Raw genomic sequence first — 12,430 nt, 5'->3', positions numbered from 1 at the left:
CTGCTTCATTCATTTGTAATGTCTTGACGCCATCACGAGCGTCAAAGTTTACTTCGACGTTGAAGCTTCCTTTGTTTGAAAGAAAAGGGCTAGAAATCAATCCATTCAGTAGTTTAGCCATAAATATTACGCCTGGCATTTCTTTATGACGTGCAAGAGTTCGAAGATTGACAAGTTTCAACCGAATAGTATAAGGGGGAAGATTATGCACAGAGTCCCACTGAAAATACCTTTAAGAGAAGAGTAAAAATTGATTTTGCATTGATTCTAATCTGTCTGCATGAATTCGATATCGCGGATTCCACACTATTGCTCCGTATTCTAGTATCGGTCTAACTAATGTAGAAAAAGGGCTTCAGTAACATAAGCGTCACTAAAGAGGCTAGTATAAGAGGAAGACGCCAAGAGTGCTTGGTCAAACGCACGGATGCAAATGCACACAACAACATGTTGGGAGGACAAGATACGCATGAAAGAGGCGGGTGTCTACTTTGTTACACGCTGCAAACCAATTTGAAGATAGCCAACAGGGGAAGGGTCCCTACGCATGTTGGTCCATCATCCAGCACTGTTTTGATACTACATTGAGCTCTGAACGTGATACAGACATCAAGGTATGATTGTAGTATATTAGCAAGTAAAGCAAAACTCGAGGAGTTAATTGAAACTGTTTATCCGGAAACTTGCATTGCTGCAACTCAGTTTCGCTCGTATACTGTAGTGCGATGCGACAAGCATAGCAGACATGTAGGTGGTGTTAAACTCTAGTGCGTGATGCACTATGCATTGTAGCAATAATAAACCAGTCAGTAGATAGAAGTATATGGTGCATAGTTCTTAAATTAAAAAACTTTGGTAGAACGTGGCAAACTGGTGTTATCTATCATTCATCGAGTGCTAGTGATGCTAATTTTCCAATTTATATGGAGGAAATATGACGGACACTTAGTGATTGCATACAAAATACTATCGTGATAGGTGATTTCAACATTAACTTGAATGTAGCAACAATTATAGTAGAGAGCTTAATGAATTATTTCCTCACCATGCAATGAAACAAGTTTTTAATTTTTATACTAGGATCACAGAGTACTCCGAAACACGCATAAACTTATTGTACTCATAGGTTACGTGTGAAAGATTGGTTGGATGAGCATCGATTTTCAGATCATGTAACAATTATGTTCCAACTAAGCATAGACTAATTAGTCCCATGGAATATGTACAGCCCTGATAACTTATTATATTGTCATTTGAGTTGTATTGACATCAATTAAATCTAGGATGTATAATAATAATATATTTCTTTTGTAGGTATTCCCTTAGGGCAACCTCAATGCTGGATGCCTGGATGCTTAACTTCAGGGCGGCATCTAGTCGCCCCGTCACTGGGGGTTCACAGGGTGCATGAGGCCTTTTAAGCCCCGCCAGCGGTTTAGTCAGGGGCTGCTTATTTTAATACTCGCAGCTAACCTCTAGGCCGTTTAGTGTTTGTCACCAGTGTATGGCAGGGCCTTTTTGATTTTTTTTGCAATTTCCAACGTTTCTTTTAGGTCTCTTATGTTGCTGTTGTTGCTGTAGCAGTGCTTCGCACCATCCAATAGGTGCGACCGAACACAAATTGTCATCAATATCCTCTAACGGGAGTCCAAGGAAACTTGCTGTATCAACAGGGGTGCTAGAGGCGTTGGTTCCACAATAGAGTTGAAGAGATGGTTGGTGTCATGTGGGGACACGTTACAAGCAGGACGTATGTTTTGTATGTCGGCGTTCCTCTTCTGCAAGTTTTGGGTATTGTTCTTTGAGTACAGGATTCACCGGGCAATTCCTGGCATAGAGGCCCGCGCCTGTTTGTGGAGTTCACTGAGGATCTGCTTGTGTTTTCTAGCTTCATACGGCTGTGTTCTCAGGTGACGTATTTCTTCATAATGCTTACGGAGATGACTGCTGAAGCCACTGGGCTGTGTTGGTTCACCAATCAAATGTCTGTTGGGGTGCCCAGGTTTCTGGGTATTCAACAGGAACTGTTTGGTCAGCATCTCATTTCTCTCCCTGATGGGGAGTATTCTCGCCTCATTATGCAGGTGGTGTTCTGGGGACATAAAAAGACAGCCCGTGGCGGTTCTGGAACAGGCATGTAGCTTCTTCCAGCGAGTATTCTTTAGCCTTGGCGATCATATCGGGGACGCGTAGCATGCAATCGGCTGGCCAATTGCTTTGTAATTGGTAATGAGCGTTTCTTTATCTTTTCCCCAAGTACTGCCAGCAAGAGATTTGAGGATTTTATTACGGCTCTGGATTTTTGGTAAAATTGCGGCTGCATGCTCACCAAAATGTAGATCCTGATCAAACGTCACACCCAAGATTTTGGGGTGTAAGACAGTCGGTAGCGTAGTGCCATTGACGTCGATGTTCAAAATGGTAGACATTTGTGACGTTGCAAATAAGGGCGCCGATGATTTAGTCGGTGATAATGTCAGGTTTCGCGAGGTGAAAAAACTGGAGAGATCAGGGAGGTAGTCGTTTATTTTGTTGCAAAGCTCATCGATCTATGGGCCTGGGCCTGTGGCCTTTATTGTGCAGTCATCGGCGTAGAAAACGATAGTAACTCCTTCTGGTGGCGAAGGTAGCTTTGATATGTAGAAGTTAAACAAAAGTGGGGATAAGACCCCATCCTGTGGCACCCCTTGTTTAATTCTTCTTGGTTTTGATGTGGCGTTTCTAAATTGCAGCGATGCCTGCCGACCACCCAGATAATTTGCGGTCCATCTTTTAAGACTTGGTGCAAGGGTAGACCCTTCCAGGTCTTGCAGTAACGTGCCATGGTTGACCGTATCAAACGGTTTTGATAGGTCTAGGTCTAGCGTAACGAGTATGGTTGGGGTTTTGATTTAATAAATAAATAAATATAAGGCGCGATAACCGCCGAAGAGATCTAAGGCCGAGCTTCTCTTCCAATTTGCGTCGTGCTCCTCTTGATTTTCCCTACAAAATGGCCGGACGGGACCTACATGTTTTATGCCGACTCCGAACGGCATCTGCAAGGCAGATGAGTTTTCACTGAGAGCTTTTCATGGCAGAAATACACCCGGAGCGCTTGCCAAACACTGCCGAGGGGCGACCCCGCTTAGACAAAATTTCTTCTAATTGAAAAACCTTATTTCTAAAATTTTGATGTTGCTTTGTCCGGGGTGTGAACCCAGGGCATACGGTGTGGTAGGCGGAGCACGCTACCATCACACCACGGCGGCCGATTTGATTTAAACCGCAATTTATCTGGGTGCCGATGGCATTTAGCGCGGTGGTTGTGCTATGAAGGTTTCTAAAGCCATGCTGACGGAAGACTAGTTGCAAATTTGCTTTGAAATAAGGTAGCAAAATGGCTTCAAGTGTCTTGGCTACTGCCGATAGAATAGATATCGGGAATTATAAATCTCCTATGTTAGCTGGTTTCCCAGGCTTCAGTAGCGGGACCACCTTGGCCATTTTCCATTTTTCGGGAATGACAAAGTGGGAAAGTTACAGGTTGAAGACATGTGCTAAATATTTGAAACCCTCTTTTCCTAGGCTTTTAAGCATCGGCATGGCTATGCCGTCTGGGCCCACTGCTTTAGATGGTTTAGCATGACCGATGGCATCCTCAACCTCTTTGGCGGTGATGGTAATTGGGGACGCGCTGTCTAACTTTGTCAACCGTAGAATATTTATTATCGGCAAAAAGCGCTCGCGCATTTTTTCGCATCCGACAGCACTTTATCGCCAAAGGCGATGGAAATTGTGTCACTGTGCTTAGACGGATTCGATAGGGACTTTACGGTGGACCAAAGCTTACCCACACCGGTAGAGAGGTTACAACTACTTAGATACTCCGCCCATTTCGCCCGCTTGTGTTCATCCATAAGCAATCTAATGCGTTGGTTTATATCTATTATTTGGGGGTCGCCGGGATCGAGCTGTCTTTTAAGGTCACATTATCTCTCTAAATTTGCGGCCCCCGCTGGAAAATGAGGCCGGATTTCGGGAATTCTTCCGGCGGGAATAAAGCGAGCCGAGGCGGAGTCAATGACCTTACGGAAAACACGCTCTCCTTGGCGAGCATCAGTCGGGATAGGGAGGGCGAAACAAGTATAGGCAGGTGGTCGGATACCAATGTTACCATCGGCTGCCAGTTGATGCAGTTTACAAGTCCTGCGCTCACGATTGATATATCTGGCGAACTGTGACAGCTTCCTACCATACGAGTGGGGGCGTCTCCGTTTATTGTGCAGAACGTCGTTTCTTCTATTTGATCTGCCTACATCTCACCCCTGCTGTCCGCCTGCAGGTTTGAATGCCATAGATCGTGATGGGCATTGAAATCGCTTAAGATAATGCGATTATCGCCACTGCGTAAGGCTCCGATATCAGGGCGGTATCCACCGGGATCAAATATATAATATTGCACTGAGTGGTGTATGATAAACGCCTCAATTTCCGCTCTCGCGATCTTTTCTGTGAACATTTGAAATAAGTCTATTGAGTCGCAGCGATGCGGATGTTGTGCCTCTTCATGAAATCGACTATATCCGTGATCTTCCCAGTTAATCCATTACAGGTTAACTACAGAATTCTGCAGTGCTGCGGGGAAGACGTCGTCACTCTATGAGTAAGTGACGGGTGACTACGCCTGAGTTGTGGAAGGCCAGGACGTAATTGCTGTTGTTGCCCTGGGACTGGACGTCCATGGGTAAGCATTGGGGTACCCGGAGTATTTGGGTTTGCGGCCTGGCAACATGGCGCAATTAATCCCGTCGGAGGTTGCCGTCGCGGAGACCAGAAAATCTAGGAAAGGGACATCATCCAAGGCAGGAGCTGCATCGGGCGGATGACGCAAACATATATATTCTGTGCTGCCAAACGGTGCAAAAGGTGGTAGGGACTAAGAGTCTGTTTCCCTGACCTGTACGATTGCTGCAGGAAAAGAGAGGGAAGAAGACGGGGGCGGGGGCTGGTGCTCGGCATTGCTACCGACTCTACTACGGAGATTGTAGTTGTTAGTGGGAGCGGCCGTATGAGCTGGGGGCGCCGTAGGGCCCGATCAGCAGCGGGTACTTGTCCTGGCTTACTGAGCAGCGGAGTTGCTGGAAGGTAATGGAGGGGCGCTTATGCGTAGACTACGGGACGCCCTTGGGCTTGAACAGCAAGAAGCCACAAAAGATTTATAAAAGCTACAAGGACGTCGGGTTTTGTAATGTGGAACCAACGCCTCTAACACCCCTTTCCTTATGGTCCACCCCTGTTGAAACGGCAAGTTTCCTTGGACTCCCGTTAGAGGATATTGATGACAATTTGTGATCGGTCACGGCTCTTAGGTGGGGCGAAGCATTGCTACAACAACAACAACGTCGGGTTTTGGGATCTATCCCAGAACAACCTGTCCGATGCAACCATCCCTTGCACGTTATATACTGAGAGTATGACCGTCCTAAAAAGATTCTTTTCCGGCAAACGCAGCAAAACCATTTCTCAGGACCGGGGTCACGAGACGGACCCGGATTGGGTTCTATACCTTCCCGGAGCAGGAGAGTATGCCGCGGTCTTTTTACGCAGTACACCTTTCTGCATCGACTTATAACCGTAACTTGTGTATCTATAACTTTTTTTTACAAATATCTCGAGATTTTGAGGGTGTATTGGCAAATTTAAATATTCAAGAAGGGTTGTTCATCTAACAGTATGTGTAAAGGCGTGGTTTTCTCCAAAAGCGGTGCCGCTAGACTCACCGTTTTCACGGCACCGCTTTGCTAAAAACTTCAATCACTCACCGCAGACGATCCGAATAGTTAAATTTTGCATTTTTGCATGTTTTTTTAGGTTATTGATTTTTTTTTTTAATTCACATGCAAGAAAAAAATATATTAAAAAAATTGTTGCTTTGAAATATTTCTGACAACGTACTCTACCGCTACGTAACGGCCGCTGCATAGGGGCACCGATTTCGAAGAAACCAAGCCTTAAGTGCTTAAGTTTAAGAGTTTCATAAGATTAAAAATTAATACCCTTTCGCCCGGTTTTTCAGTGCGGGTATAAACTACAGTTAAACTTTACTACAGTTTTACCCTGTCACCGGGCCTTGTTGTGTTTTTCAAAAATTTTTCAATTATATTTAAATAATTTATTTTCAGTGGATGTATGATGACCGATGGCATCCTCAACCTCTTTGGCGGTGATGGTAATTGGGGACGCGCTGTCTAACTTTGTCAACCGTAGAATACATGATTTATTATCGGCAAAAAGCGCTCGCGCATTTTTTCGCATCCGACAGCACTTTATCGCCAAAGGCGATGGAAATTGTGTCACTGTGCTTAGACGGATTCGATAGGGACTTTACGGTGGACCAAAGCTTACCCACACCGGTAGAGAGTTACAACTACTTAGATACTCCTCCCATTTGGCCCGCTTGTGTTCATCCATAAGCAATCTAATGCGTTGGTTTATATCCATTATTTGGGGGTCGCCGGGATCGAGCTGTCTTTTAAGGTCACATTATCTCGCTAAATTTGCGGCCCCCGCTGGAAAATGAGGCCGGATTTTGGGAATTCTTCCGGCGGGAATAAAGCGAGCCGAGGCGGATTCAATGACCTTACGGAAAACACGCTCTCCTTGGCGAGCATCAGTCGGGATAGGGAGGGCGAAAAAAGTATAGGCAGGTGGTCGGATACCAATGTTACCATCGGCTGCCAGTTGATGCAGTTTACAAGTCCTGCGCTCACGATTGATATATCTGGCGAACTGTGACAGCTTCCTACCATACGAGTGGGGGCGTCTCCGTTTATTGTGCAGAACGTCGTTTCTTCTATTTGATCTGCCAACATCTCACCCCTGCTGTCCGCCTGCAGGTTTGAACGCCATAGATCGTGATGGGCATTGAAATCGCTTAAGATAATGCGATTATCGCCAGTGCGTAAGGCTCCGATATCAGGGCGGTATCCACCGGGATCAAATATATAATATTGCACTGAGTGGTGTATGATAAACGCCTCAATTTCCGCTTTCGCGATCTTTTCTGTGAACATTTGAAATAAGTCTATTGAGTCGCAGCGATGCGGATGTTGTGCCTCTTCATGAAATCGACTATATCCGTGATCTTCCCAGTTAATCCATTACAGGTTAACTACAGAATTCTGCAGTGCAGCGGGGAAGACGTCGTCACTGTATGAGTAAGTGACGGGTGACTACGCCTGAGTTGTGGAAGGCCAGGACGTAATTGCTGTTGTTGCCCTGGGACTGGACGTCCATGGGTAAGCATTGGGGTACCCGGAGTATTTGGGTTTGCGGCCTGGCAACATGGCGCAATGAATCCCGTCGGAGGTTGCCGTCGCGGAGACCAGAAAATCTAGGAAAGGGACATCATCCAAGGCAGGAGCTGCATCGGGCGGATGACGCAAACATATATATTCTGTGCTGCCAAACGGTGCAAAAGGTGGTAGGGACTAAGAGTCTGTTTCCCTGACCTGTACGATTGCTCCAGGAAAAGAGAGGGAAGAAGACGGGGGCGGGGGCTGGTGCTCGGCATTGCTACCGACTCTACTACGGATATTGTAGTTGTTAGTGGGAGCGGCCGTATGAGCTGGGGGCGCCGTAGGGCGCGATCAGCAGCGGGTACTTGTCCTGGCTTACTGAGCAGCGGAGTTTCTGGAAGGTAATGGAGGGGCGCTGATGCGTAGACTACGGGACGGCCTTGGGCTTGAACAGCAAGAAGCCACAAAAGATTTATAAAAGCTACAAGGACGTCGGGATTTGTAATGTGGAACCAACGCCTCTAACACCCCTTTCCTTATGGTCCACCCCTGTTGAAACGGCAAGTTTCCTTAGACTCCCGTTAGAGGATATTGATGACAATTTGTGATCGGTCGCGGCTGTTAGGTGGGGCGAATCATTGCTACAACAACAACAACGTCGGGTTTTGGGATCTAGCCCAGAACAACCTGTCCGATGCAACCATCCCTTGCACGTTATATACTGAGAGTATGACCGTCCTAAAAATATTCTTTTCCGGCAAACGCAGCAAAACCATTTCTCAGGACCGGGGTCACGAGACGGACCCGGATTGGGTTCTATACCTTCCCGGAGCAGGAGAGTATGCCGCGGTCTTTTTACGCAGTACACCTTTCTGCATCGACTTATAACCGTAACTTGTGTATCTATAACTTTTTTTTACAAATATCTCGAGATTTTGAGGGTGTATTAGCAAATTTAAATATTCAAGAAGGGTTGTTCATCTAACAGTATGTGTAAAGGCGTGGTTTTCTCCAAAAGCGGTGCCGCTAGACTCACCGTTTTCAGGGCACCGCTTTGCTGAAAACTTCAATCACTCACCGCAGACGATCCGAATAGTTAAATTTTGCAATTTTGCATGTTTTTTTAGGTTATTGATTTTTTTTTTTAATTCACATGCAAGAAAAAAATATATTAAAAAAATTGTTGCTTTGAAATATTTCTGACAACGTACTCTACCGCTACGTAACGGCCGCTGCATAGGGGCACCGATTGCGAAGAAACCAAGCCTTAAGTGCTTAAGTTTAAGAGTTTCATAAGATTAAAAATTAATACCCTTTCGCCCGGTTTTTCAGTGCGGGTATAAACTACAGTTAAACTTTACTACAGTTTTACCCTGTCACTGCCTTGTTGTGTTTTTCAAACATTTTTCAATTATATTTAAATAATTTATTTTCAGTGGATGTACATTGTTCCTGTTGCCTTGCTGTTGTTTATATCCGGCGCTACTAACCAGGATACAACAAAATAGTTCACTACATCTTTTCAATTTGAGAAGTATTCATGTCGAGTAAATCTTTTGTGAAAATATTACCAAATAAATTAACCAATGAATATAAAAATTCGAGCTTTGGATTTGATCGTCAACTTGACATTCAGCTTATTTTAATAAGGATGATAGAGGGAGAACGGAGTTTCAAAACCGCATTAACCGTAGACCTACGGAAAAAAAAAACTTCATAATTCTACGTTTAGGGTCGTTTTCGACCCGAATGTATTTCATATTGATAAAATGAATTAAATGCAATATTTGAAAGTTAATAACTTATTTTCAAACATTTATATTACTATTAGTGCATTTGATGCATACATTACGGTTGTGACTTCGTTTACAGACATTTTTTTTTTGCAAATGGCACATATCAATTCGGTTTTGTTTTCTCAACTAGCTTTTTTTTTTCAGTCACACAATAGTGACACCGTGCTCGTTTCTTGGGCGGCTCCGGGTACTGTAGTTGTGAACTACTGGACTGTGGGTCAGCATGATTCATGTCCAGGTCATTCAATCCACTTGGAGTGATTCTCCTGTACCATGCTTCCGAGAGGCCATGTATGGTTTTGCCAAATCAAGCTCAAGGTCGCGTAAAAATATTTTACGTCGACTCTTTTTTTGGGCATCCACCCAATCCTCATTTATACTCATCCATATTATTAAGGCATTTAAGGCCGAAATATCGGCTATATTGAAAAACACAGCCATTGGCCAACGATTATTATACTCAGTTGAGCAGAGCTCACAGAGTATATTAACTTTGATTGCATAACGGTTGGTTGTACAGGTATAAAGGAATCGAGATAGATATAGACTTCCATATATCAAAATCATCAGTATCGAAAAAAATTCGATTGAGCCATGTCCGTCCGTCCGTCCGTCTGTCCGTTAACACGATAACTTGAGTAAATTTTGAGGTAGCTTGATGAAATTTGGTATGTAGGTTCCTGGGCGCTCATCTCAGATCGCTATTTAAAATGAACGATATCGGACAATAACCACGCGCACTTTTTCGGTATCGAAAATTTCGAAAAATCGAAAAAGTGCGATAATTCATTACCAAATACGCATTAAGCGATGAAACTTGGTAGGTGAGTTGAGCTTATGACGCAAAATAGAAAACTAGTAAAATTTTGGACAATGGGCGTGGCACCGCCCACTTTTAAATGAAGGTAATTTAGAAGTTTTGCAATCTGTAATTTGGCAGTCGTTGAAGATATCATGATGAAATTTGGCAGGAACGTTACTCTTATTACTTCATGTCTGCTTAATAAAAATTAGCAAAATCGGAGAACGACCACGCCCACTTTTAAAATTTTTTTTTTTTAAATTCAAATTTTAAAAGAAAAGTTAATATCTTTACAGCATATAAGTAAATTATGCCAACATTCAACTCCAGTAAGGATATGGTGCAACAAAATACAAAAATAAAAGAAAATTTCAAAATGGGCGTGGCTCCGCCCTTTTTCATTTAATTTGTCTTGGATGCTTTTAATGCCATAAGTTGAACAAAAATTAACCAATCCTTGTGAAATTTGGTAGAGGCTTAGCTCCTAGGACGATAACTGTTTTTTGTGAAAAAGGGCGAAATCGGTTGAAGCCACGCCCAGTTTTTATACACAGTCGACCGTCTGTCCTTCCGCTCAGCCGTTAACACGATAACTTGAGCAAAAATCGATATATCTTTACTAAACTCAGTTCACGTATTTATCTGAACTCACTTTGTATTGGTGTAAAAAATGGCCGAAATCCGACTATGACCACGCCCACTTTCGATATCGAAGATTACGAAAAATGAAGAAAATGCCATAATTCTATACCAAATACGAAAAAAAGGATGAAGCATGGTAATTGGATTGATTTATTGACGCGAAATATAACTTTAGAGAAAACTCAGTAAAATGGTTGTGACACCTACCATATTAAGTAGAAGAAAATGAAAAAGTTCTGCAGGGCGAAATAAAAAACCCTTGAAATCTTGGCAGGTATTACATATATAAATAAATTAGCGGTATCCAACAGATGATGTTCTGGGTCACCCTGGTCCACATTTTGGTCGATATCTGGAAAACGCCTTCACACCACTCCCTTTTAAAACTCTCATTAATACCTTTAATTTGATACCCATATCGTACAAACTCATTCTAGAGTCACCCCTGGTCCACCTTTATGGCGATATCTCGAAAAGGCGTCCATTTATAGAACTGAGACCCACGCCCTTTTAAAACTCTCATTAATACCTTTAATTTGATACTAATATCGTACAAACAGGTTCTAGAGTCACCCCTGGTCCACCTTTATGGCGATATATCGAAAAGGCGTCCACGTATAGAACTAAGGCCCACGCCCTTTTAAAATACTCATTAATACCTTTAATTTGATACTAATATCGTACAAACAAATTCTAGAGTCACCCCTGGTCCACCTTTATGGCGATATCTCGAAAAGGCGTCCACCTATAGAACTAAGGCCCACGCTTTTTTAAAATACTCATTAACACCTTTCATTTGATACCCATATCGTACAAACAAATTCTAGAGTCACCCCTGGTCCACGTTTATGGCGATATCCCGAAAAGGCGTCCACCCATAGAACAAAGGACCACTCCCTTTTAAAACACTTATTACACTTTTCGTTTGACACCCGTATTGTACAAACGCATTCTAGAGTCAACCCAGGTCCACTTTTATAACGATATTCCGAAATGCGTTTACCTATAGAACTTAGGCCCACTCCCTTTTAAAATACTCATTAACACCTTTCGTTTGATACCCATATCGTACAAACAAATTCTAGAGTCACCCCTGGTCCACCTTTATGGCGATATCTCGAAAAGGCGTCCACCTATAGAACTAAGGCCCACGCCTTTTTAAAATACTCATTAACACTTTTCATTTGATACCCATATCGTACAAACAAATTCTAGAGTCACCCCTGGTCTACCTTTATGGAGATATCTCGAAAAGGCGTCCACCTATAGAACTAAGGCCCACACCCTTTTAAAATACTCATTAACACCTTTCATTTGATACCCATATCGTAAACAAAGATTCTAGAGTCACCCCTGGCCCACCTTTATGGCGATATCTCGAAAGGGCATCCACCTATAGAACTAAGGCCCACTCCCTTTTAAAATACTCATTAACACCTTTCATTTGATACCCATATCGTACAAACAAATTCTAGAGTCACCCCTGGACCACCTTTATGGCGATATTCCGAAAAGGCGTCCACCTATAGAACTAAGGCCCACGCCTTTTTAAAATACTAATTAACACCTTTCATTTGATACCCATATCGTACAAACAAATACTAGAGTCACCCCTGGTCTACCTTTATGGAGATATCTCGAAAAGACGTCCACCTATAGAACTAAGGCCCACACCCTTTTAAAATACTCATTAACACCTTTCATTTGATACCCATATCGTAAACAAAAATTCTAGAGTCACCCCTGGCCCACATTTATGGCGATATCTCGAAAGGGCATCCACCTATAGAACTAAGGCCCACTCCCTTTTAAAATAATCATTAACACCTTTCATTTGATACCCATATCGTACAAACAAATTCTAGAGTAACCCCTGGTCCACCTTTATGGCGATATCTCGAAAAGGCGTC

At 43.3% G+C, this 12,430-nt stretch overlaps 1 protein-coding gene across 6 annotated transcripts in view; it reads left to right on the top strand.

The window, feature by feature from the left end:
• EMC10 (ER membrane protein complex subunit 10) overlaps positions 1–12,430 on the top strand; it is a 128,509-nt gene that overhangs the window by 52,446 nt on the left and 63,633 nt on the right. Inside the window, exon 5 of one of the 6 annotated variants that reach the window (XM_067789428.1) lies at positions 8,717–8,879. The exons of the other annotated variants lie outside the window; for them this stretch is intronic. Coding sequence (XP_067645529.1) covers positions 8,717–8,788 — 72 coding nt within the window. The 3' untranslated portion in view covers positions 8,789–8,879. Of the gene's footprint in view, positions 1–8,716; positions 8,880–12,430 lie in introns of those variants that run through there. 6 annotated transcript variants of the gene reach the window in all.

The sequence above is a fragment of the Eurosta solidaginis genome, chromosome 5, assembly GCF_040869045.1.
Source record: "Eurosta solidaginis isolate ZX-2024a chromosome 5, ASM4086904v1, whole genome shotgun sequence".
NCBI lineage: Eukaryota > Metazoa > Arthropoda > Insecta > Diptera > Tephritidae > Eurosta > Eurosta solidaginis.
The sequence above is the reverse complement of the archived record's forward strand: the minus strand, read 5'-3'. Positions and strand labels throughout refer to the sequence as shown.